The sequence below is a fragment of the Dipodomys ordii genome, unplaced genomic scaffold, assembly GCF_000151885.1.
Source record: "Dipodomys ordii isolate 6190 unplaced genomic scaffold, Dord_2.0 Scaffold135, whole genome shotgun sequence".
Classification (NCBI taxonomy): domain Eukaryota; kingdom Metazoa; phylum Chordata; class Mammalia; order Rodentia; family Heteromyidae; genus Dipodomys; species Dipodomys ordii.
The window spans coordinates 1,937,140-1,962,104 of NW_012267351.1; the positions used below are offsets into that span (position 1 = coordinate 1,937,140).

The 24,965-nt window shown below is 51.6% G+C and overlaps 2 protein-coding genes across 2 annotated transcripts in view; both read left to right on the forward strand.

Annotated features, from left to right (window-relative positions):
• Flt4 (fms-related tyrosine kinase 4) overlaps positions 1 to 17,875 on the forward strand; it is a 42,649-nt gene extending 24,774 nt beyond the window's left edge. Inside the window, exons 13-31 of the mRNA XM_013031016.1 lie at positions 763 to 1,125; positions 1,658 to 1,804; positions 1,894 to 2,025; positions 2,196 to 2,302; positions 2,559 to 2,694; positions 3,248 to 3,352; positions 3,626 to 3,739; positions 3,887 to 3,975; positions 4,129 to 4,276; positions 4,464 to 4,558; positions 5,753 to 5,875; positions 7,545 to 7,656; positions 8,817 to 8,916; positions 9,829 to 9,934; positions 10,621 to 10,769; positions 11,878 to 11,998; positions 12,572 to 12,657; positions 15,783 to 16,844; positions 16,968 to 17,875. Of these exons, the coding sequence (XP_012886470.1) occupies positions 763 to 1,125; positions 1,658 to 1,804; positions 1,894 to 2,025; positions 2,196 to 2,302; positions 2,559 to 2,694; positions 3,248 to 3,352; positions 3,626 to 3,739; positions 3,887 to 3,975; positions 4,129 to 4,276; positions 4,464 to 4,558; positions 5,753 to 5,875; positions 7,545 to 7,656; positions 8,817 to 8,916; positions 9,829 to 9,934; positions 10,621 to 10,769; positions 11,878 to 11,998; positions 12,572 to 12,657; positions 15,783 to 15,987 (2,438 nt within the window). The 3' untranslated portion in view covers positions 15,988 to 16,844; positions 16,968 to 17,875. The remainder of the gene's footprint in view (positions 1 to 762; positions 1,126 to 1,657; positions 1,805 to 1,893; positions 2,026 to 2,195; positions 2,303 to 2,558; positions 2,695 to 3,247; positions 3,353 to 3,625; positions 3,740 to 3,886; positions 3,976 to 4,128; positions 4,277 to 4,463; positions 4,559 to 5,752; positions 5,876 to 7,544; positions 7,657 to 8,816; positions 8,917 to 9,828; positions 9,935 to 10,620; positions 10,770 to 11,877; positions 11,999 to 12,571; positions 12,658 to 15,782; positions 16,845 to 16,967) is intronic.
• Positions 17,876 to 22,749: 4,874 nt separating this feature from the next.
• Positions 22,750 to 23,539, forward strand: Scgb3a1 (secretoglobin, family 3A, member 1). Its single transcript, XM_013030882.1, has 3 exons — positions 22,750 to 22,795; positions 22,905 to 23,134; positions 23,516 to 23,539. Exons 1-3 carry the CDS (start codon positions 22,750 to 22,752, stop codon positions 23,537 to 23,539), a joined length of 300 nt encoding a protein of 99 aa, XP_012886336.1.
• Positions 23,540 to 24,965: the final 1,426 nt, after the last annotated feature.

The window sequence follows — 24,965 nt, forward strand, 5'->3', positions numbered from 1 at the left end:
ATGGCACCTTCTCTCTTTCAGTCCTGAAGGTCTCTTCCTTTCTGTTTCTTAGAGCTCCATCTACCTCTCTCAACCTCCCATCCCTTCTCTGCCCTGGAGTCTTGTGGTTTATGTGTGTATTTTCTCCCCAGAGGGAAGATCCAGAGTTTTCTCTGATTTTCAACCTCTGGCAAAAAGCTCAGAGGCCCAGGAGAGTAGACATTCACTGGGTGTAGGGGTTTAGATGAGGGTACCTCCAGAGAAAATATTTGGGGCAATGATTAACCTAAAAGCACTGACAAGACACAAATGACTATCAAGAATGTGGCAGTGGTTTAAAAAAAAAAAGCTAATGAAGAAAGCATTTTAGAGAGAAGAGAGTGGGAGGGTATGGTCAGTAGCAAGAGGACCAGGGTTCCACGGAGTCTGGGGACAAGAGAACCTGTTGATCTGGGCTCCTGAGAGAGAAACAGGCAATAGCCCCGTAGGGGCTTATCTAGAGAAGTAGAGAGAAATGGAGAGGCAGAGAGAAATCCTGTGAGATGAGGCTGACTGCAGACGGCTCACGTGGGTCAGTGATGGAGGAAAGAAGAAGAAAGGGGCCTGGGTGGTTGAAAACCTGGATATTCGTAATGCACACCCATGAGAAAGAAAACGATGCATACCCTTGATAGAGATCTGCTGCATTGGAAGGCCCAGGGGAAGGAGGGAGCAGGTAGTGGCACAGGGGGACAGGTGAGCACACATCTGGAGAGTGTCACAGGGGTTTTTCTCCCCACACAGCCATACCAGATGGCTTCAGTATCGAATCAGAACCCTCTGAGGAGCCCTTAGAGGGTCAGTCTGTGCGCCTCAGCTGCCGGGCAGACAACTACACGTACCAGCATCTGCGCTGGTACCGCCTCAACCTGTCCACGCTGCACGACGCCCACGGGAACCCGCTCCTGCTCGACTGTAAGAACGTGCACCTGTTCGCCACGCCTCTGGATGCCAACCTGGAAGAGGCAACGCCCGGGACCCGCCACGCCACGCTCAGCCTCAACATCCCCCGGGTGGCGCCTGAACATGAAGGCGATTATGTGTGTGAGGTTCAAGACCGGCGTAGTCAGGACAAACACTGTCACAAGAAGTACCTGTCAGTGCAGGGTGAGGCTGGCTGGGAGGAGGAGGAGGAAGAGGGGGAGGGGGAGGGGAAGGGGGGAGGGCCAAGATTCTCATCTAGCCTCTACTGCTTCCACCTTTGCATCCACACTCCCCCCCCACCCCAACCCCGCTGCAGATGTGCTCACCCCCCTTTGCATGTTTAGTACAAGGGTCCCCATCTTCCCCCTTCACCCCAGTTTCCAGCCTTAGAGTACCCCACTCCCAGAAGCCTTCTGCTTAGATCATTCTTTTGTGTTTTGTTGTGTTTGTTTGTTTGTTTTGGTCGGTCGTGGGGCTTAAACTCTGGGCCTGGGCACTGTCCCTCAGCTCTTCAGCTCAAGGCTAGCTCTCTACCACTTGAGCCACAGTACCACTTCCAGTTTTCTGGTGGTTCATTGGAGATAAGAGTCTTACACACTTTCCTTGCCTGGGCTGGCTTTGAATCACAATCCTCAGATCTCAGCCTCCTGAGTAGCTAGGATTACAAACGTGAGCCACCAGTGCCCGGCTAGATCATTCTTTATCTCTGCCCCAGCCCTGGAAGCCCCTCGGCTCACACAGAACCTGACAGACCTCCTGGTGAATGTAAGCGATTCCTTGGAGATGAGATGCGCGGTGGCCGGGTCGCACGTGCCCAGCATTGTGTGGTACAAAGATGAAAGGCTGCTGGAAGAAGAATCTGGTAAGGAAGAAGTTGCCCCTGAGGCCAGCCATGTCCCAGCTCCTAGACCCCATCTAAGCTGGAAGCTTTAATCCACCACCCCCTGGCAGGAATCGACCTAGCTGACTCCAACCAGAAGTTGAGTATCCAGCGGGTGCGTGAGGAGGATGCTGGCCACTATCTCTGCAGCGTGTGCAACGCCAAAGGCTGCGTCAACTCCTCGGCCAGCGTGGCGGTGGAAGGTCTGACCCCTCACCATCCCCACCCCAGGCAATCCTGGACCTACCTCCCACCCTGAACCGGCTCCTTCTCCAGGGCAGCTCACTACAGGTCGTGCCCGCTAGAAGGCACGATTTCCCGCAGGCCCGGTCTTCTTTCTCCCTCATACAACACCCGCTTTCTGCCCACTCAGGCTCCGAGGATAAAGGCAGCATGGAGATCATTATTCTCATCGGCACCGGAGTCATCGCTGTCTTCTTCTGGGTCCTTCTCCTCCTCATCTTCTGTAACATGAGGAGGGTGAGGTGCCTCCCCTGACGTTCCCGGGGTTCTTCGTGGGGTCCCTCTGAAGCATCATCTTCCGCAGACCTCCATGCACACCCTATCTTGTCCTGGGAAAGTTCCATGTCCTCCATGCTGGATTCCAACAAGGAAGTCTCTTAGTCCCTCCTTTCCTTGATTGACATCTCTGAAGCAAGGGCTTGTGTATGGTGGGTGATGTTTTTGACTCCAGCCACAATAGGATGCCTGAATTAATAACCTGTTCCCCACCCAGCCGGCCCATGCGGACATCAAGACCGGCTACCTGTCCATCATCATGGACCCTGGGGAGGTGCCTCTGGAGGAGCAGTGTGAATATCTGTCCTATGACACCAGCCAGTGGGAGTTCCCCCGGGAGCGGCTGCACCTTGGTGAGACCCCACCCCCAACACACCACCACTACCCATCATGCCCTGCCCGGCGGAGACAGCTTCAGCCGCCGCTGGGTCTGACAGACTGGAATGCCAGAAAGGCCTCCCTTCTCAGAACTTGTGCCAACAAGGCCCTCCTGGACTCCACCTGCTCTGACCTGTGCCATCTGGGCCTGAATCCACCACCACCACCCCCCAAGCCCCCCCAAGAATCACCGCCAGGGCTTCTAGTTCCCAGGCCCCTGCCCCCACCCCAAGGTCATTTCCTGCTGCTGTGAGCAGGGTGGACCGATCACACCTGCCTAGAGAGGATGCTGAGGCCTTCCTGTCTGTCTGTCCTCTCCCTCTCTCCCGCTCCTGCTGCCTTTGTGCTTCCTGTTTGGCAAAAGAGGTTCCCCACCCCCCTTACACACACACACACACACACACACACACACACACCATGTTCCCTCCTGCACTTGACCTTTCCTTCCTAGCCCTTGGGACATGTCACCCCTGCTAGCCCACCCTTCTCCACCCTCCCCAACCCCCTCCAGCTCACCTGTCTCCACAGGGAGAGTTCTAGGCCATGGGGCCTTCGGGAAGGTGGTGGAAGCCTCGGCTTTCGGCATCAGCAAAGGCAGCAGCTGTGACACGGTGGCTGTGAAGATGCTGAAAGGTGTGTCGGGGAAGTCAGCCGGGAGAAGGGGCTGCCGTGCGGGGTGAGACTCATGGCACGGGAAGGGAAACTGAGGCTCAGAGTTAGACTCCTACGCAGAGTGGGAAAGTGGCGAGTATCAGAGGCTGTCTTCAGCCTGAGCCTGGTATCTCAGGGAAGCCAAGAGGATGAGCTGTAGACCCTGCACTAGTGTCTGGAAATCCAGGTTGCCAGGGACTGGAGAAAGGAGACTGGTGGGTCTGCCATCATGCTAAGCCCCCTGGTCTCCTCCAGAGGGCGCCACAGCCAGCGAACACCGGGCCCTGATGTCTGAACTCAAGATCCTAATCCACATTGGCAACCACCTCAACGTGGTCAACCTCTTGGGGGCGTGCACCAAGCCCAGCGGTACGAAACTGGGGTCTCCTGGGCATAGAACCAGGCGGGAAGGGGCCACATTCTTGCGATGGCTAGGCCTGGGATGGGCTGGTGGGACCGTGGAGGGAGAGGCTTGGTGGCAGGCAGGCAGGGTCTGCTCACGGTCCTGCGTCCTAGGCCCACTCATGGTCATAGTGGAGTTCTGCAAGTACGGCAATCTCTCCAACTTCTTGCGTGCCAAGAGGGACACCTTCAGTCCTTATGCAGTAAGTGGGGGTACCCCAGCCAGCTGCAGGGAGTTTTGCAGGGGGGCAGGGAGGCTGGTGGGCATGCAGGTGGGCTGGGCCTGGGAATGGGAGACCCCCCCAATGGGGAGGGAAAGAGGCAGGACGTTTCCAGATCACTTTGTGCGTCCGCAGGAGAAGTCTCCTGAGCAACGAAGGCGCTTCCACGCCATGGTGGAGGGAGCCAAGATTGATGGGAGGAGAGCCGGAAGCGACAGAGCGCTCTTCGCCCGCCTCCTGATTGGCAAGGGAGGGGCAGGGCGGGTTCCTCCTGTCCAAGAAGGTGAGACTCTGGCTTCTCCCTTGCTTAATGCCTGATTGGCACAATCATCCTTGGCTGTGAAGTAGCCTGGGATCATGGAGCCTGGGACCCTCCAGCCCCTTGTGGTGGATGCGCTCTCCTGAGCTGAGGGGGAGATGGGAGAAATGGAGGAGACTCCTCCTGAGCCCATCCTCTCTCCTCTGTGTAGTGGAGGACCTGTGGCTGAGCCCCCTCACCATGGAAGACCTGGTCTGCTACAGCTTCCAGGTGGCCCGAGGAATGGAGTTTCTGGCCTCTCGTAAGGTAGATTCTTTTTTTTTTTTAATTGAAAAGGTGATGAGCTGGGGGTGGGGGGAGAGGGCTTACAGTTACATAGGTAAGGCAATAAATACATTTGGTTTTAATCATTGTTACCCCATCTGTCTTTATCCCCCACTTATCCCTCCCTACCCTCTCCCCGAGTCGTAATGTTCATACCCCACTTATTGTCAAGTGAGTCTCAATGTTGCTGTGGCTCACCCATTGTTCTGCTGTTTCTATGATTCCCTTTTCCTTCCACATAATGCATTGTCTATTATGCAAAACATGAGGTACTCAAAACTAAGAGAAATGAAAAAAATAGAGAAAAAAAGAATGAACTATATACAGGATCTAATGAGAGCCTCTTGTTTCTATAAGTTGTAGTTCATGTTAATATGCTTCATTATATATATATATATGTATGTATATGTATATATGTATATATATAGTTCTTTTCACTAAGCATTTGGGTTCTTGAGATCCTCTGTTAAGAGTATCATATACATATTCAGGTTCTTACAAATGAGGGAGATCATGCCACTTGCTTTTCTTTGGGTCTGGCTTACTTCACTTAATACACTTTTTTCCAATCCCACTTCTGGGAATTTACCCAACTGACCACAAACAAGGCCACACCAAAGCCACCAGTACAACAGTGTTCATTGCAGCATTATTTACCATAGCCAAGATACAAAACCAACCCAAATGCCCCTCAGTAGATGAATGGATCAAGAAAATGTGGTATATATGTACACAGTGGAATTCTATGCTTTCATCAGAAAGAGTAACATTGTTCCATTCATAAGGAAATGGAAAACTTGGGGAAAAATTATATTAAGTGAAGTCGCAAGGTAGATTCTTAACACCTGTCAGGCCCTCTGCAGGTGAGAGGTAGAAGCCTGCTGGCGTGTCATAAGTGTGTGCAGTCCCTTCTTCACCCCCTAGGATCAGTAGGAACAGGTCCCTAGGTCACCTGGCTAGTCCATGACAGAGCTGCAGGTGGAATGAATCCAGCCCATTCTCTGACTTTCTCTGCTATCCTGTTTCACACTGTCTCTCCTTGTGATGCACAGAAATCTTTCCCCCCAAAAGAACTCAGACAAAGACATCCTCTGGGCTTCTCCCCAGCTTGAGCTCCAGGCCAGAGGATCTGAGCTCATCCATCTCACTCACTGATCTCCCCTCATCCCTACCCAGTGCATCCACAGAGACCTGGCCGCTCGGAACATCTTACTGTCAGAGAGCGATATAGTGAAGATCTGTGACTTTGGCCTCGCCCGCGATATCTACAAAGACCCCGACTATGTCCGCAAGGGCAGCGTGAGTGCAAGCCACCAGGAGAAGGGGAGAGGCGGGAGGGTGAGACCGCAGGCCTGTGTGTGCCGCAGCAGATGTGGTGTTGGCTGAAGGTGACAGCGATTCCTTGGTCAGCCAGCTCGTCTATCCAGTTGCTATGGGGGACTGACTCACTGCCCCTGGGAGCCCACCAAAGCCCAAAGGACTGAGCCTAAGAGGAGCATAGTAACCCTGTGAGCTAAAGCAACTTGGTTGTGTTTAGAGACAAGAGATGGGAACAAGGGACTACGGGTCCTCCCATTGGAAGTTGTATTCTGCGCGGTGCCTCGGTGCATTTGGTGAACACTGAGGGTTGGACATACAGAGTATTGTCTGTCTGGAGATGGACAGGCTGGTCCATCTGTGTTTGAGGGAAGTGTCAGTCTTATCACAGGGCTCAGAGGCAGGAGGCTGAACAGGGATCCACAGCTGATGAAGGGGGGTTCGGGCTGAGAACAGGATAGAGAAGGTTCCTTAGGGGAATGAGTAAGATGAGTCCCGGAGACGGGGTGGTGGCGATCCTGCCCAGCATGTCCACTCCTTGCGACGTGCCCGTGTTTCACGGGGATGTAGGGGCAGGTGGGGGTGGGGATCAGATGTACATTTCTAGAAGCTTCTCTCTGAGAGCTGTAGGAAGAGCAGATGGAGGGTTCTGGGCTGGAAGCAGAGATCAGTCCCGAAGGACAATGGTACTTAGGGCTACCAGGTAGAGACAGGTGATTGGGAGCATGCATGAAAAGGCCCCAGGGGGCAGGGTCGGGAGTAGCACCTGCTTCTAACATGGGTATCGGTGAGCGCACGGAGGATGTTTGTTGAGGAAGATGGTGAAAGCATTTAGAGACACATCACCTTGGGAGATGGGGCCAGTGACCCAGAGCTGCAGGAGCTGGCTGCGGTGCTTCAAGGGTAATCATCACGCTAAAGAGGCTGAGTCAGGAGGGACTGCCAGTTTGAGACCAGCTTGGGCTGTACCAAAAATAAATAAATAAATAAATAAAAGGAAAGAAAGGCAGACAAAAGAAAGACAGATGGAAGAAAGGAACGAACGAAGGAACGAAGGAATGAAGGAAAGAGTGAGCCTGTTTATCTTTGCTACTCAGGAGGCTGAGATCAAAGTTTGAAGCCAGCTCAGGGCAGAAAAGTTCTTGAGACTCTTATCCCAATTAACCACCGAAAAGCCAGAAGGGGAGCTGTGGCTCAAGTGGTAGAATCTTGCATTGAGTCAAGAAGTTCAGGGACAGTGCCCAGGCCCTGAGTTCAAGCTCCAGGACTGGCACAAGGAAGGAAGGAAGAAGGGAGGGAGGGAGAGAGGGAGGGATGGAGGGAGTGATGGGAGGGGAGGGAGGAGAAAGAAAGAAAGAGAAAGAAGGAAAGAAAGAAAGAAAAAGAGAAGAAAAGAGAGAAAGAAAGAAGAAACAAAGAGGAGGAGGGAGGGAGGGAGGAGAAAGGAGGGGCATCCTCCTTCCTCTGAGAAACCTCAGGGAACAGGGAACTGGAGAGACACAGAACAGCCACAGGAAAGACGCCTTCAGTCCACACACAGAAGGAAGCTGTGTGTTTCTGTAATGTGTGTTGGGGTGGGGGGGGATCCCAGTGTCTCCCTCATCCCCCTCCTGGTCCCTCATGGAACACAATTCCCTCTGCCTTCCCTTAGGCTCGGCTGCCCCTGAAGTGGATGGCCCCGGAGAGCATCTTTGATAAAGTGTACACCACACAGAGCGACGTGTGGTCCTTCGGGGTATTGCTCTGGGAGATTTTCTCCCTGGGTAAGTGGAGGATGACGGGGCGGGAGGGTGTCCTGCTGTGGAAACCTCCCGGGGTGCCTGTGGAGCAGCCAGAGACAGTGAGGCTGGTGTTGACTTCTGCTCAGCCTGGCCCAGCTTCCCATAGGCCTTTGCTACCCTGTCACTTCCAGGACTCTGAGCAAAACCTTCCTCCCCCTGTCAGCCTGTAGCTCATTGTGGGTCCCAGTGGGAGCTCAGGGCTCTCTCAACAAATGCACCTAATTAATGCAAACCATGTATGGGAACAGGAAGGCCCCATAAGAGGCGGAAGGAAGCAATGAAAACAAAAACGAGATAGCACCAGGTCGCCATCATGACACACACTGTTACTGCAAGTAAAAGGGCAGACGAGACTAGGGATGCTTGGGGGATGAAGGGGAGGTGTGTAAATCAGAGGGGCTGGGAAGGATTGGGGCTACACAAAGAGGGGTGTAGGGTAGGTGTTGATCAGTGGTGATGGAGCATGTACTTAGCATGAGCCAGGCCATCCCAGTGCCATAGATGGATGGACAGACGGACGGACGGATGGATGGATGGATGAACAAATGGATGAGCAGATGGATGGATGAATGAATGGACATGTAGATGATTGAGTGGACGGGTGGATGGATGATGGATGGATGGACATATAGATAAATGGACAGAATGGATGGATGGACAGATGGATGGATGGACAGCTGAATGGATGGAGAAATGGACTGGGCTAGAGACAGTGGTCTCAGAGGGAAGCAATCCAGAGTGAGGACCATGCAGGCCTAAGGCCCACGTTGCTGGAGGAGGGAAGGGTGTAGGCAGGGCAGGGTATCAGGAGACACAGCTAGAGGTAAGAGAGGCTTTGTTGAAAGTAGCTTCACAGACACCACAGGCTGAAGCTTCCACTAACAGCCCTCGCTGATATATGTTGGGTAAGGGGATGCTCAGGGCACCCATAGCAAACAAGTAGCCTTGTCCTCTTTTAACCCATTGGAGAACTAGAGCTCGAGGAAAGGACTGACCCACCCAGCCTGCCCTCCCCCCACCCCTGCCCTAGGGCTTCTTTCTCCTTGAGGGGAAGAGAAAGACAGGAGAGAACAGGACAAGGGGAAACAGAGGCTGAGCCTGGGCACTCATCCCCCCCCACCCCTGCTTTTTTTTTCTGTCAGGGGCCTCCCCATATCCTGGGGTGCAGATCAATGAGGAATTCTGCCAGCGACTGAAAGAAGGTACCCGGATGAGGGCTCCGGAGCTGGCCACTCCCGCCATGTGAGTGTCTTGGCTGGCAGGCATGTGTGGGCACCGGGGAGGGGGAAGGGGTGGAGCCTGGGGACAGGAGGCAGGCAGGTAGGAAGAGGGGCACACAGGTGTACAAGAGGCAAGCACAGGTAGAGGGGTAGGGACTTAGCCATGTGGGGTGGGGGAGTTATGGAGATGGAGCCTGGTCTGCCGTAGACAGAGCCTCTCGCTCCATCACTGACTGCCATTAACAACCCCTCTCCACTCCAGAGAGTCCCACAGGCCTGACCCCTGTCCCGGGGAGACACACAGATAGTCACATGACCAGAAGCGTGATGAGTACAAAGAGGGGTAACCTGGGTGCTCTAAGGACACTTGACAGCATCTGGGGGGGGGTCACCAGAGGGGAGACTGAGGTAGGACTTGGAAAAGGAGTGAAGACAGCTGGCGATCGGTTTCCCCAGAGAGGCAGCAGCAAATGCTGAGACCCAGCATGAGGTGGGCAGAGCAGGGGGTACGAGGGATGGGCTTAGTCTGCTTCGTGCTCCTATAACGAAGTACTTGACACTGGGTACTTTGTAAGGAAAAGAGGTTTTAGTGAGCTCATAGCTGTGGAAGTTCAAGAACAAGACAGCAGCCATGAGCCAGTTCTGGTGAGGGCCTTCTGGCTACAACACAGTATGGCAGACACAGTACGACAAGAAGGCAAGGGGCTGGAGAGGGGACAGGCTCGTTGCGTGAGGGCCTGGTCTTTGGAAGACTAAATGACCTTTGTGAAACCTGACTCCCACTGCACAAAACCTCAGCATTAACCCATTCATGATGACATCTAGCACATGATCCTTCCAGGGGGTACCCCCGAGTCACAGGCAAACCATCGGGAGAGGCGGGAGGGTCGGGGTGCACCCAGACTACAGATCAAAAGCCACGTTCACCCTGCAGACGCCGTATCATGCTGAGCTGTTGGTCTGGAGACCCCAAAGCAAGGCCTGCTTTCTCAGAGTTGGTGGAGATCCTAGGGGACCTGCTTCAGGGTGGGGGCCTGCAGGTGAGCATCATCTCCACCCTGACCCCTTCACCCCCGGGTCTTGGCCCTGGCTGTCCCTCCAAGCCCTTCTAAATCCTGCCCATGTCTCAGCCACCAGGCAAGGGTCATGTGTCCTCTCAGGCAGCCCTGTCTCCCTGGCTTTCTTATGCTTAAAGCCAGGTGCCAAGGACACCTGGCTGTAGTCCTAGTTACTCAGAAAGCTGAGACCTGGAAGATTGGAGGCTGAAGCCAGCTCAGACAATAAAGTCTGGGAGACTCCGTCTCCAATTAGACAGCCAAAAGCTGTGCTGAGAGCATGCCCCAGCTGTGAGCAAGCAAGCTGAGCAACACAAAGCCCTGGGTTCAAACCCAAGTCCACCACCACTATTTAAAATTTAAAAACCACAGGCACAGTGGCTCATGCCTATAATCCTAGCTACTCGAGAGGCTGAGATCTGAGGATGAAAGCCAGCCCAGGCAGGAAAGTCCATGGGACTCGTCTCCAATGAACCACCAGAAAACTGGAAGTGGTGCTGTGGTTCAAGTGGTAGAGCGCTCGCCTTGAGCTGAAGAGCTGAGGGACAACGCCCAGGCCCGGAGTTCAAGCCCCATGACCGACAACAACAACAAAAAAGAGTCCACACCAGTCCTTAGTGCAGGAAGACAGGCCGATGTCTCACCCTGGTCTTTTCCCCTCTCCCTGCCAGGAGGAGGAGCAAGACTGCATGGCCCGCTGTGGCTCCCAAAGCTCGGAGGAGGGAGGCTTCCTGCAGACGTCCACCACAGCCCTGCATGTGGCTGAGGCCGAGGCGGAGGACAGCCCTCCCAGCATGCATCGCCACAGCTTGGCCGCCAGGTCAGCCACGCCCCCCTGGGGGGTCTGGGAAAGAGAGCTGGTGGAGGAAGCGGTTTGAAAAGCAGTATAGTTCATGAGTCATCAAGGAAGAGCGGTGTTGCAGTGATGCGAGAGGACACTGGATGACGTCACTCGGGTTAGGGGGATGCCCTGGTGACCCGGGGAACCTGGCGGCTCTCCGTCTGAGGTTTAAACCTCTGTGCCTCCTCTCTGCCTGCTGGGATCCTTGTCCATTCCCCATGGCTGTAACAAAACGCCTGAGGGTGGGTACTGTATAGAGGAAACAAAGTTAACTTACCTTTCAGCTAGAGAGAATGGAGAGTGTAACTTGCTTTAGCTCTAGGGAAGGACTTGGGGCTAGCTTAATACCAACCCACTGTCTTGAGCTAACAGAGCTCTCAAGAGACCTACATTAATCCTTCCTGAGGGTAGTACCCCAGGACCTAATTACCTTGCCCTGAGCTCCTCCCCTTCAAGGTTCCACCCCCTCAACACCGCCACCCCCAGGAGCAATCTAGCAGCACATGAGCCCATAAGGGGGTACGCTGAAGTCTTCCTCCTCTTTCACTCAGTGTAGGCCCATTTTTCTTGCCGGAGGACCAAGTTGAAGGGGAGGGGTTCACCCCCAGAGACCCGGGAGCAGGGGACGGACACCCCTAGGCCCATATTCAGAAGTGAGACGTCTCTCTTAAGTTCCCAGAGGGTTGAGCTGGAGGTCTCTTTGTTCTTGGCAGTTTAGACCCCAGAAGGCGGCTTTGTTCACATGCCCACCTGTGCCACTGAGAGAGCCTTGGGCAGAGCTTTCTGGGCCGGGCCTGGGGCGGCCAACAGGCCAATCGGCCGCTCAGCTGCTCCTCTGTGCCACGTCCCACGGCCCCTCACTCCTCCCCTTCACTTTGGAGCCTTCCTGGTGCTCCCGGTGGTTTTTCTGGCCCCTGCATCAGAAAGGAAACACAGTCCTGGAGGAGGGAGGACAGGGAAGCGCCCCGGGTCCCTGGGCTGGCGTGGTGGGATGTGCATCTGAAGCAGGACGCAGGGAGAGGGCTAGGCCTCTGGAGGAGAGGAGGCGGCTCTCAGGAGACCAGGTTCTGTGCTCTTCTTCCCACAGATACTACAACTGTGTGTCCTTTCCTGGATGCCTGGCCCGAGGGGCTCAGACGGAGGGCTCCTCCAGGATGAAGACGTTTGAAGAATTTCCCATGACCCCTACCACCTATAAAGCATCGGTGGTAAGGGAAGGAAGGAGAGACGTGTTCCTTAGAGTAGGACTGAGGGAAATGCACAGGGATCTTTTTTAACCTATCTTTTTTTAAATTTTCTAATTTTTTGTCAATTGTGGGGCTTCAACTCAGGGCCTGGGTGCTGTCTCTGAGCTCTTTTTGCTCAAGGCTAGCTAGCACTCTACCACTTTGAGCCACAGCGCCACTTGCAATTTTCTGGTGGTTCATTGGAGATAAGAGTCTCACAGACTTTCCAGCCCAGACTGGCTTTGAACCTCAATCCTCCAATCTCAGCCTCCTGAGTAGCTAGGATGACAGGTGTGAGACACCAGGGCCTGGTTTATTCTATTTTTATGCATGCAACAGATTACTTCAACCCTTCATCTTCATTCATACACTCCTCTGTTGTAAACTCCATCTCCCTCTCCTCTCCCACACACACCTCCATCCCCACTAGACCCTGTTTTACTTTAATGTCACACATGATTATTTTCAGCCTATGTTCATTACACCAAAGGGCTTTATTAGGGAGACCAGCTGCCTGGCAGCACTGCTTCCCATAAGCCCATTCTCTCTGCACAGGACAACCAGACAGACAGCGGAATGGTGCTGGCTTCGGAGGAGTTTGAGCGGATAGAAAGTAGACATAGACAAGAAGATAGCTTCAGGTAAGGACTTGTGGAACTTACACCCCTACACGGATTGGGCATGGCCTATGCTGGGAAATCCTTGAGCGGGGTTTAGCGAGGGAAGCTGGGAACTGTGTCTTGTCAGTCTTACTCAACACCTTTTGCGGCCAGGTACTAGTGCCGGTGGCTCACCCCTATAATCCTAGCTACTCAGGAGGCTGAGAGCTGAGGATCATGGTTCGAAGCCAGCCCAGGCAGGAAAGTCCATTCATCTGTAATAAACTACTCAGAACAAGCCAGAAGTAGCACTGTGGCTCAAGTGGTAGAGTGCTAGCTTTGGGCAAAAGAAGCTCAGGGACAGTGTCCAGGCCCTGAGTTCAAGCCCCAGGACCGACAAAAAAAAAAGAAAAAAAAAAGAAAAGGAACATGAAAGAGTTAAAGGGCTGGGCACTGGTGGCTCACACCTGGAATCCTACCTACTCAGAAGGCTGAGATCTGAGGATCGTGGTTCAAAGCCAGCCCTGGAAGAAAAATCCATGAGACTCTTATCTCCAATAAACTACCAGAAAACAGGAAGTGGTGCAGTGGCTCAAGTGGCAGAGTGCTAGCCTTGAGCTGAAGAGCTGAGGGACAGCACCCAGGCCCAGAGTTCAAGCCCAAGGTCTACTGAAAATATCCACCAAGTTGATGCCCACATTGCTCTTTAGATGGCATGACTGAATCGTTCTTTTTCAAGTCTGTGAGGAGAAAGAGGAGGGGTTTATCTGTCCGGGTCCCCCCTGCTTTCCACTAGCTCAGGGTCTCTCATGGGGAGTCAACTCTTCCTCATTTCTGGGTGGCGTTGCTCTTCAGTGAATGCTCAAGATGGCGGATGGCATGCCTTGCAGTGTGATCTAGATAAAAAGAGATCCAGGCTTATCATTGGCTATCATGGATGAATAGCAGCATCCAGTGCTGTCCATCAGCCCCTAAATAAGGGGCCGCCTGGTCCTCCGTGGCAGTTCTACGAGAAACATGAGTGAGAAGAAGGTGATGAGTCTGACAGGGCAGAATAAGGAAACCTGGGAAGCCACATCCCTCAGTTCTGTCATGTAGCTCGGACAACATACCTGAGTCTGGGTAACTTGTAATGAGAAGATTCTGTGATTCTGGAGGCTGGGGAGTTTATATATATATATATATTGGTGCCACCATCTGCTTTTATGATAAACCCTTTCTTGTAGTAATGATATGGATTTGCTAGGTTACCTGACTGCGTGACTAACTTTAAGGTCCCAACTCTACACACCTGTTGCCTTGGGGACTGAGTCCCCAACGTTTGAGCTTTGGGGAACATATTCAAACCATGATACTGTCTAAATATGCCCCTTTTTTGCCTGGGGAACTTGCTATTCATGCTGTAGGAAATTCCAACAGGAATAATCATGCCTTGGAAAAATAGATAGATATATAAGCATTATCCATGTGAAGTTATTATAAGACTAACACAGGAAATTAGAATGAAAACGTCACCATAGGACATTCTTCAGAAAGGAAAATTAACACCGTGTGCCAACAAGAAAGAAATACATCACAAAACCAACAGCTGCACCATGAATCAGAAGTTAACTAATTCAGAAATAGACATGGACAATTGTGAAGATACAAAATGACTAAATGCAGGAAGGAAAAATAAATTCTCTCACTGTATCTGAAGCATAATGTCAACGTAACCAACCATACAGCATAGGTCATTGAGAACAGTCCCAAAAAGAATTAAGAAAATAACATGGGAACAAAGATGTGAACGTATCAAACATAGAAGATGAGAAGATATATAATACCTATAACATGGGAGCCCCTGAATAGGAAAATGCAGTGGAATGAAATCACTTGCTTCAACTTATATTCAAGATAACACTCACAAATAAAAGAAGAGCTGAATCTACATCTTGGAGGGATGCCGAGGAAAATAGCAAGCTCTGGAGACATATCTAGAACTATTTGGCTTGAGAAAGAGAGCAAGAATGAGAAAGAGAGATTAGTATCAGGATTACCTCAATAGCATGTGCCAAGCAAAACAAGAATAAATCAGTTATTTCCAAGAAAATTCATCATGGGAGCTAAGGATTTAGCATGGTGGGGCAATCAGCAAGGCAGGAAGGGGGTAACCTGTGGAGACTCACGGGCCATGGTGAGAAGCTGGGTTTAATTACAGGAGCGATAAAAGCCACAGGAGGGTGTGCTCAGAGGAGGTCCTCATACCATGTCTAATTTAAAGGATCTCTCTGAAGATTGGGTCTTGGGGAGGCAGTACTGGAGGCAGAGACCTGCCTGGGGGGTTGTGGGGGGCGTTATTTCTGATCCTGCAATGATGGTAGGCTTCCTGACGAAAGGCCACGGGGTGGTAAAGGTGTCGGTGGACATTTCCGTAGTAAGAATGGACAGGAATTCTATCTGTGGGTGTCACTTCTTTCTTTTTTGAGTTTTCTGTGAGATATGAAAGCTGCAGAAAAAAATCAAGGGCAGCAGCTTAGATGTTTGGCTTAAGTAACTGAGTAAAAAAAAAAAACATGCTAGGGGGACCCCTGGGCATAGGAATGGCCATACATCCAAAATAGCAATGAGCAGGGAGAGTCCTCTAGACCTCAGAAAAATCGGGTTTTAGAAAAAAATGGGTCCCATGGAAGCCAGAGAGTATCCAGAAATGATAGTCAGACGGACAGACAGACAGACACACACACACACACACACATACACAAATGTGTTCATTCAGGACATTGCACCTCTCAGCAAGTGACAACAGAGGGCGCTCTTCTCATGATGAGCCAGGAGAAAGTGCCCCCACTCCCCCCCCCAAAGGCATGAGAACTAGGCAGGTGCATTCAGTGTAATGAAGCAGAGGGGTTGTTGTTGTTGTTGTTGTTGTTGTTGTTGTTGTTTGTAGGGGGGATAGGGGAATGAAGTCAAACATTTTCATGGTCCTGTGTCTAGGTTTGGGGCAGAGGGATCCTCAGTGAGTATCAGCTCCCCTGGCCTGTGGTTTAAGTCGATGCTATGGGTGTTTCCCAATGTCTCTGAGCAGGCGTCCATCCTCCAACTGTGTCTTTGACGATTCTATTCAGAGCCTGAACGGGGTCCAGTCTCCTCTGCTGGCCTTACTGACCTTCTCCTCTGTGTCTCAGCAGCTGTAAAGGACCTGGCCAGGATGTGGATGACAGCCGGGCACACCCTGACCTCCAGGGCAGGCGGCGGAGGACCAACCGGGGTGCAGGACAAGCGGGCCAGGGGTTCTATAACACGGAGTACGGGAAGCTTTCACAACCGTGTGAGGAGGCCGACCACACCCCATCGGGGGGTGCGCCCTTCTTCACAGACACCGGCTACTAAGGCAACACCTCCTTGTCCCTTGAGTTCTGACATCTGGGGGGTGGGGGAAGAAGGGGACATCCCTGCCAAGGGTGAACAAGAGGGTCGGAGATCCAGGCTGGGAATTCACCTCCCCTGACACCAGCCTGGGAGGCCTTTCCTCTTCCTTCTCTACAACTTCCATAGCTGGGAAGAGCCGGACGTCAAGTTCAAGGGCTCCCCTGAACTCTGCCACAAGACCTGTCCCAGGCCACGCTTGGCTCTATCTCTCCTTCAGATTCAACCGCCATTTAGCTGGTCCCTGGACTAGGCACTTCAAGGCCTCTGCGGTAGCTCTTTTGTATCACCAAGTGTGAGCCACGTGGTTCCTGTATTCTGTATTCCTGTATGACACACGTGCGCGCGTGAGTGAGGCTGAAGAGTTGCAGAGTGATTGAGGTAGAGCTAGATTTGAGCCGCCATCTTATAGTCCTTTTGCCAGCAGCCACCCATCCCCATGGAGAAGGACTAGAAGCAGGTGGCTCTCTCTCAAGCACTGAAGAGAGCATACCACATTTCCATCCCAAGGTCACCCCAATGAAGAGTTGGGGACCGGGGTGGGGTAGGGGAGGTTCCTCTCCTGCATGAAACTATGGGAGTGGCCAGGCCAGGGACCAACCCTTGTTGGACATTGAACTCAATGGCATCAGAATTGGCTGAGAAGCTCACGGGGTAGCTTTTTGTATGGGACGAGCCAGTTACAAAGCATGAAGCAGAGTCTCCACCCCGAGAACGGAAGAGAACCGTTGAACAGATCCTTTTTATTTTGATTTTTTTTTCAGTTAGAAGGTTAGAGACTATTTCAGCTGCTGTAAAGAATTTACTTTTCAAAACTTCAGGTGGGGGCTGGGAAGGTGGCTCAGTGGTAGAGCGCTTGCCTTGCACGCATGAGACCCTGGGTTCGATTCCTCAGCACCACATAAGCAAAAAAAAAAAAAGAAAGAAAGAAAAGAAAACTTCAGGTGGAAGGGAAGCCCCATGACTCTAGATTTTGTTTGTTTGTTTTTTGCCTTCCAAAGTCAGAGGCCTTCAGCACAGACACCTCGGTTAGCACCTGTCTCTTTTTGAGAAGGCTCCTTAGCTCCCACCTGGCTGGCCAAGAACCTAAAACCCAACTCATTCTACAGCTGCCCTGTGTGATTCTTTCCCCTTGTTCCTGGGGACCTCCGTGTTCTCAGAGAGACAAATTCCAATGGTTTCACTGAGGAAGGCTTCGAGTGTCACAGAGAACAGTTACCCCATAGCACTCTTCTATCCATGGGCATGCCTGTAGCCCTTTAAGGACACTGCTTTCTGCCTTCCCTTTGCCTGGGCTGGCATCTTTGTCCTCAAAGTGGGGAAGGGCCAGGAGGTCCCTCCCTCCCCCTGGAGTCACTCTGCCCAGACCTCCCAGCCATCTCCCAACAGGAAGATCCTCATCTCCATCAGTTACAAGGAGATGGTTCCTCCCATCCCCACCCCCATCCCCATAAGACGTTTGCAGGACAGACGTCCATGCAGCGAGCAGGGACTTGCTAGGAAGACCCTCTCTACCGAGCGTGTTGTGATGCCATGAATTCAGGGATGACCGTTGGGTTATCCACCCACATCCGTCCTTTCCTCTGCATGCCACCTGCCACGTGGAACTTGCATCAAGGCTTACCAGAGACTCAAAGGACCAAAGCCACCCATGTGGGTGCAGGACTCAGCTTGTCCTGTGGTGTATACCACCTGTTTGTGTCCCCCTTGCCCCTCCTGCCATATAACTGTACCCCCCAAAAAAAAAATGTACTGGGGAAGAAAACTTACTATGCCTTTGTAGACAATGTTCTCTGAAAAGGTTTAAAATATTTAACAGAAGATAATAATAAATTTGATGCCAGTCTTTTGAGTTACAGCAAGTGGATGGTAAATGGAGTGACAACTGTATTTGTTTGGGGGTGGGGTTTTTTTTTCTTGTCTGTCATGGGGCTTGAACTCAGGGTGTGGGTGCTGTTCCTGAACTTTTGCACTCAAGGCTAGTGCTCTACCACTTTGAGCCACAGCACCGCTTCTGGTTTCCTTGATGGTTACTTGTGGATGAGTCTCACGGACTATCCTGCCCCAGCGGGCTTCACACTGCAGTCCTCAGATCTCAGCCTCCTGAGTAGCTAGGATTACAGACGTACATGAGCCACCAGCACCCAGCTACAATTGTACATTTTTGATCTAATCTCCCTCCTAGTCCAATGGGAGAGTAACCAAAGGAAACAACAAGGAGAGGTGTTCCCTGAGTGAATTTCTGTCCTCCGATCAGCTGCCATTCCCCAATGGGGACAGCAGAGGGCGCCTGGGCCCTGCTTACAATCTTTGCAGGGCTTTCTGTCACCCTCATGGGATGTGTGTCTTGTCGGTCTGGTTGTGTCCTCAGCAGGCTGGCCCACTAACTCAGGGATGGCCACTAGCCCTGTCACGTGGACCAACTGGACCCAACCATCCTAGCTATACAGGCTGGTCCAGGAGGCTAGCAAAAGGCAAGAGCCAGAGATTCCCCTGCCCTGGATCGCATACAGCACCTTCTGGGCCTTCCCAACCCCTTTGGGGTTCTGCTCTATACTTACAACATGGATTTTGCTGTTGCCCAGCCTTCTTTTCGATGTTCTGGTGGGAACAGCCCTGATTCAAAGAGTCAGCTGAGGTGGGGTTTGTTTTGTGGTGTTTGCTTCTACAATAAATCTAAGTCTGAATATGAAAGGACTATTTATGCCCAGGCAGAAATAGGTAAAAATCAACTCCATGTTTCTTTGGCCACTGCTGCCATGGTCCCTCTTAGAGCCCTGGGGACCCACGGAAGCCTTCTGGGAACAAAAGCAGGGCTTCTACCCCTGAGACTGAGTTGGCATTCTGGTTTGGCATTGCTGGCTCATCATCCACAGAGGACACTTCTGTAAAACAATAGCCGAGAAGAGCAAGGGTGTGGTGACGCTGTTATTTGAATCTGGGGCACGTTTTGGCCGAAGGCAGAACGCATCCTTTGAATTTCAGCCATTGCTTCAGCTTTCCTATCATGTTCACCAAGACCCTCAGCCCACACGGGAGAAGCCTGGCTGATGGCACCTTTCCACCCTCTCTACTGCAGGGCCCGGTAGAGAGGAGGTCCCTGGATGGGGAAAGGGCAAAAAGGAAGTACTTGAAAAAGCCAGATCAATATTGACTGAGATAAAGACACTGGCAGAGGGGACACAATACACTGGTGACACTGCCTAGCATGCCAGGGCTGAGATGGCCAAGCTATGAGGAAGGAGGAAGGAGGCTGAGGGATGGCAAAGATCCATAGTGACCCCCTGAACAAAGCACCCCACCTCTATGTGCCAGCCAGGGAAGCCAGGGCATCTGGGAGAGATTCACAGCACCCCCACTCTGGGCCTGCCCCATGGCCTGAAGTCCCTCACTGGTCACCAGCCTGCTACTTGTGCTGAGGCTGGAGAAAGTGCAGGGTCCTGCTGCAAGAGCTTCTTGAGGCTCATGCCTGTCATCCTAGGTACTCAGGAGGCTGAGATCTGAGGACTGCAGTTCAAAGCCAGCCCAGGCAGGGAAGTCCATGAGACTCTGATCTCCAATAAACCACCAGAAAACCGGAAGTGGTGTTGTGGCTCAAGTGGTAAAGCACTTGCCTTGAGCTGAAGAACTGAGGGACAGTGCCCAGGCCCAGAGCTCAAGCCCCACGACTAACAGAGAGAGAGAGATTCTTGACACCCAAGAGACCCTGTGATACTGCCTCCTTGTCCTTGTCATGAACACTGAAGCTGGAGAAAGGACAGCATCAATCTCTTGGCTAGAATAGGGCATCTGAACCAGGAAGACTTCCCTAGAAAGGACAGGGGTGGCTGTCTGTATTGGTTGGGGACAAGGGTCTACCAGGAGTCCAGTACTGTGGGAAGGCAGCAGGTGCTGGCTGACCCCTACTCAGGGTCATCCATTCATCCCCACTTGCTTCCGGGAAAGGAGCTCTGAAGGAATGAGGAAGCCCCAAGGCCTACAGCTCTAGTGAGAGAAGGGGTGGTGTGTGAACAAACACTACCACAGACACACCCTGTAGCTGAGTCACTACACCCTAGAGGTCTAAGGAGCCCCCAGACTAACTTGACCACAGTGAAGTACAAGATGGTGTGTTCTGGTAGAAAAAGCCAAAGGTCTCCATTGAGGAACTGCCTACCCCTGTCCATACCCTCCAGTCAACTCGCAGGCTAGCCAGCAGATGCCTGGTGTGAAGGCCTAAGAAAACGGGCCTTCCTTGCTCCTCACGAAGAGATGGAATTGGGGTTCACACCCACCTACCTCAGTTTGCTTAATCATTTATGTCACTGGTATCAGAAAGAGTTCCAAGATGGCAGAGCTCAGAGACGGAGATGCTGGTTGACCAAGAGAAAAGAGAAAGGAATCACCTAGAACCTCAGGACATTGGAGGGCTGCTGCGTGGGCACCCCGTGTTGAAGTTCCAACTCCATGAGTTTATAGCAGCCATGCTTTGAGCCCTAGGTCAGCAGATACGATGTAAGGTAACTGGGAAGGGAGGGGTGGCAGGGGGAGAGTGTGCTGGCCCTTAACCCAGGCTGGGAACTGGGATGGGAAATGGGAGTTTGGCCATACCCTAGGGGAACTTTTCAAAGAATGAGGCTAGTTTGTGAGTCTCCAAGGAGAAAGGCAAGTTCTGTGCTGAGCTGGGCCTGGGCCTCTTGAGTTCTGCTGGCCTTGCTACCTGGGATAACACTGAGAAACACCGCCTGGACAGATGAAATCACTAGCCATGATCCAAATGGAGGTGCAGGCAGAGACACTGCCATTGGCTGATTGATGGAGCCTATTAGTGTTCCTTTATGTGGCTGTGATTAAGTTCATCCTTCTGAGGAGATCCTCCTGGATGGTCCAGGTGGACTGTAAATGCAAGCTCAGGCAACTTTAAGAGGAAGGCAGTGAGATGAAATCTATATAGAAGAGCTTGAAGCCAGCCAGGTGCCAGTGGCTCACACCTATAATCCTAGGTACTCAGGAGGCTGAGTTCTGAGCAATCACAGTTCAAAGCTAGCCTAGGCAGGAAAACTCTGTGAGACTCTTATCTCTGGTTAATCATCAGAAAACCAACTATACTTACAACATTGATTTTGCTGTTGCCCAGCCTTCTTTTCGATGTTCTGGTGGGAATAGCCCTGATTCAAAGAGTCAGCTGTGGCTCAGAGTTGGTAAAACACTAGCCTTGAGAGAAAAAAACTCGGGGACAGGGCCCGGGCCCTGGGCTTTAAGCTCCATGACTGACCAAAATAAACGAGCTTGAAGCAGAGATTGGAGAGATGTGGCCACAAGCCAAGGAATGCCTGCAGCCACCAGGAGCTGGAAGAGGCTGAGGATGGATTTTATTTTTCCCCACAGAGTTTCTACAGAAAGCTCAGGTCTGTCAGTATCTTGTTTTCATCCCAATGTCGAATTCTGGCTTGCAGAACTCTAACCAAATAAAGGTAAGTGGTTTTCAGCCATCACGTAGGTATTGATTGGTTTCAGCAACCTCAAGAAAAAAATATATATATCAAGACATCATCCCCTGGCTCTACCATGCAGGGTGATTGCAAACACACCCGCTGTTATCTCTGTGGATGGGATCATTTGGAGAGCCAGTGTGGGTGGAAGGGTAGGTCCTTTATGAGAAGACTTGGGCTCTGTTACTACTTAGGAGATTGGGACAAGTCTCTTGGTCTTCTCAGGGACACGATGACTTTAATGTCAGGATGTATTTTGGGAATTCAAAATCTTGGGAGCAAGTCCTGTAGACCTGTGACGACACTGTAAGCAGATAGGAAGCTAAGGCCTGAACCATGCAAACTACCTTGAAGATCAGCGAAGGCTTGCGTTGTTTCTATGGTTTCTGTTGGTTTTTTTTTTTTTTTTCAGTACCAGGAATCAAACCCAAGTCTTGTTTATTCTAGGCCAGAATTCTAGGCTTGTTTTTGCTATCATTGAGCTATACTCAGGTTCAAGGAAGGTGTTTTTTGTTATATAAGGTGGGTATGCAACAATCTACCAAGGCCGAAGGCTGTTTTAATGAGAAAGAATGCCAGGAAAGGATGCAAGGAGGCCACAAAACTAAAACCAGGGCACCAGGAGCCGTGGGGACAGAGATGGCTGAACTCTCATCAAGATTGCCTCTTGGCTCACTGGGGTTGTGAGTCGCTCCTGCGTTTCTCTGCAGGCAGTTTTTCTCCAGTATCTCAGCTGGCATGCTGGAAGGCGGGCCCAAGTTCAGCTCTCCTGAGCTCCATGCAATCTGTTCACTTTGCAGGGCTGCTGGAGGAGAGAGACAAGAGTTGGCAAAGCCCCTCTCCTCTCCTCACTGTGGGGGGACGGTTCCCACCAGAACTTGTGTTCTAGCCTTAGGCAAGGTGGGGTGCGATCACAAAGTCCAGGTGCACTTCGGGGTGTGTCTCTTGGGGACAAAAGCACAGACAAGCCTCGGTTCCTGGTCTCAGGACAAGGACTCAGCACTTCCGCCCAGGACCACTGCCAAGAGGAAAAATAGCCAAGATCCAGGCAAAATGGAGGGGGCGGGGAGGGGTGTAACAAACTTCTCAGGACCCACAGGGTCAGAGTGAGCATGTGGCCAGGCCTCTCCCTATTAGCTGAGCAAACAATGCATTTGTCAGGAAGATGGGGCGAGGCTTCAGCCTGAGGTATATGAAGCCCGCGGGGGGACCAGGTCCCAGGACCAGGCTCTGAGAAGCAGGGGAAGCATTTGCCATGAAGCTTGTCGCCGTCTTCCTGGTGCTCTGCATGGCCCTGCTGGGTGAGTGCCCGGTGGCACAGGGCAGCCATTGGAGAGGGAGTGGGTGTGTGATCCGGGAGGCTCCTCAGGATAGCGGCCCGGGTGGGAGCTTGTCTGCTTGTGCTGGCAGGTGACGCTTTCTTCGTGGACTCGGTGGTGAAGCCTGTGGCTGAACCTGTGGCTGCCCTGGCTCCGTCTGCAGTGCAAGCGGCGGTGCCCAGCCTCCCTCTCAGCTCCTACACCCTCCTCAAGATGATCCTGGCCAGCGTGGGCATCCCGGTAGAGCACCTCATAGAGGGTTCTAGAAAGTGTGTCACTGAGCTGGGCCCCGAGGCTGTAGGAGCTGTGAAGACACTGCTGGTAACACAGGCATCCTGGGTACCCCTCCTTGCATGGGCACCGTCCCCCAGCTACCCCCAAAGTCCTTCCAAGTGTCATCCCGGTCCCCAGTCCCACATCAGCGGAGTCCTGGGGGCAGTTACCTTACATGTGAACTGGTTTGACTGAACAGTGTGTGCACATGCGTGGTGGTGATGGTGTGTCTACAGTTAAGCTCCCATGGGAGGCCACTACAAGGCCAGGGTACCCAGTCCCAGCACCCATCCCCAATCCCCTGCTCCATCTCTCTCCCCAGTGCCAGCAGCCATGACTTTCCGCGTAACCTCAGGTGCCTAGGGCCTGGTGGTTGCCAGTTCTTGGTGGCAGGGGTACACTCAAGCTTGGCTTTTTTCTCCTCCCCAGGGGGCCCTGACATACTTCGGTTGAGCCGAGGCTGGGGCAACCCTGCCTGAAGACAAGATGCCCCCCCCACCCCCAGCCCAGCTGCCCCATCCTGCTGTGAGGCCGTCCTCTTTGTTTCTCAATAAACATGGCTAAATGCAGCTAGTAGTTGAAATTGTCGTGTCTCCAAGTCCAGGCTAGGTAAGACTGGTGCCAAGAGCAACGCACTGTAGAGCACTGGTTGGGCTTTTTTTAGGGGGGACTCACACAGATCCCCATCATGTTCTAGATCCATTGCATTCTTAACCGTATGACTCCACAAAGGCTTAGAAAGGCTGAATCTTGGAACCTGGTTCATGGTAGTGCTCTAAAATACAACTTAAAAGTCGCCACTAGATTGTGTATACTCTTGTAGGCATAAGGTGCATGCTATATTCATGGTGCTTTTTAGGGTGGGTCTCCAAGCAATTATGACTAACATAGCAGTACCTGTAAATCTTTTTATTTCCAAACTAACCAAAGCTCTACAATTCTGATTGTCTCACATCTCCCTGAGTACCCCTCAGAAACTAAGAGGTTTAACTACACCCAAGGCTCCCTGAAATGGCTCGACTAGGTCCACTTCCTCTCTTCATGTTGAAGGCAAATTAGACTAACTTTGCCAGTAAGGCTGGAAATGGCAGAAGCAGCTCTTCAAATATGCCTTAGGGTCATACTAATAAAGAGTAATAACCAGTTTCTCATGGTAGGTCCCAACCAATTTTAAAAAGCTTTAGGGTAAGATTTATAGAATGATTTGACATTTACCATTTGAAGAAAATGAGAAAAGACATTTCTTTGATTTGGAATGTTAAATGTGCTGAAGAAAATATTAAATGAGTTTCCAAGCTATGCTATAATCTAGCAGTGTCTGCAATTTCCAGTTATGATTAATTTCTTAAGGTCATATGGAGAATATTACTTTGAATACTCTATCTTTGGGGGGCAAATTTGCTTATAAAAAATTTCTCCAATCCTCCAGCATCCTAGTAAAAGGCATCATTCACAGAATTCTTTTGATATGCCCTGGGTTAAAACTGTGTAGTATTTGTGAACATTTTTTCCTTTGGTTGGTTACGGGGCTTGAACTCAGGGCCTGGGTGCTGTCCCTGAGCCTTTTGTGCTCAAGGCTAACACTACCATTTTGAGCCACAGCTCTTTGTTTTTAGGTGGCTGATGCTTTCCTAACCAGGCTGGCTTCAAACTGCAATCATTAGATCTCAGCTTCCTAAGTAGTAAGGATTACTGGCATGAGCCACTGGCGCCCAGCAAAAGCTGTTTTAAAACTGATTTAAATGTGAATCTCTACATAGCCTCACAAAAATCTTAGTACAAATTTCTTTGATACCTTAAGCCTGAAAATACTATGCTAAATATATTTTCATTTAATGTTCCGCGAAGACCACTAAAGAGAATTTATAAAGTGACTTGG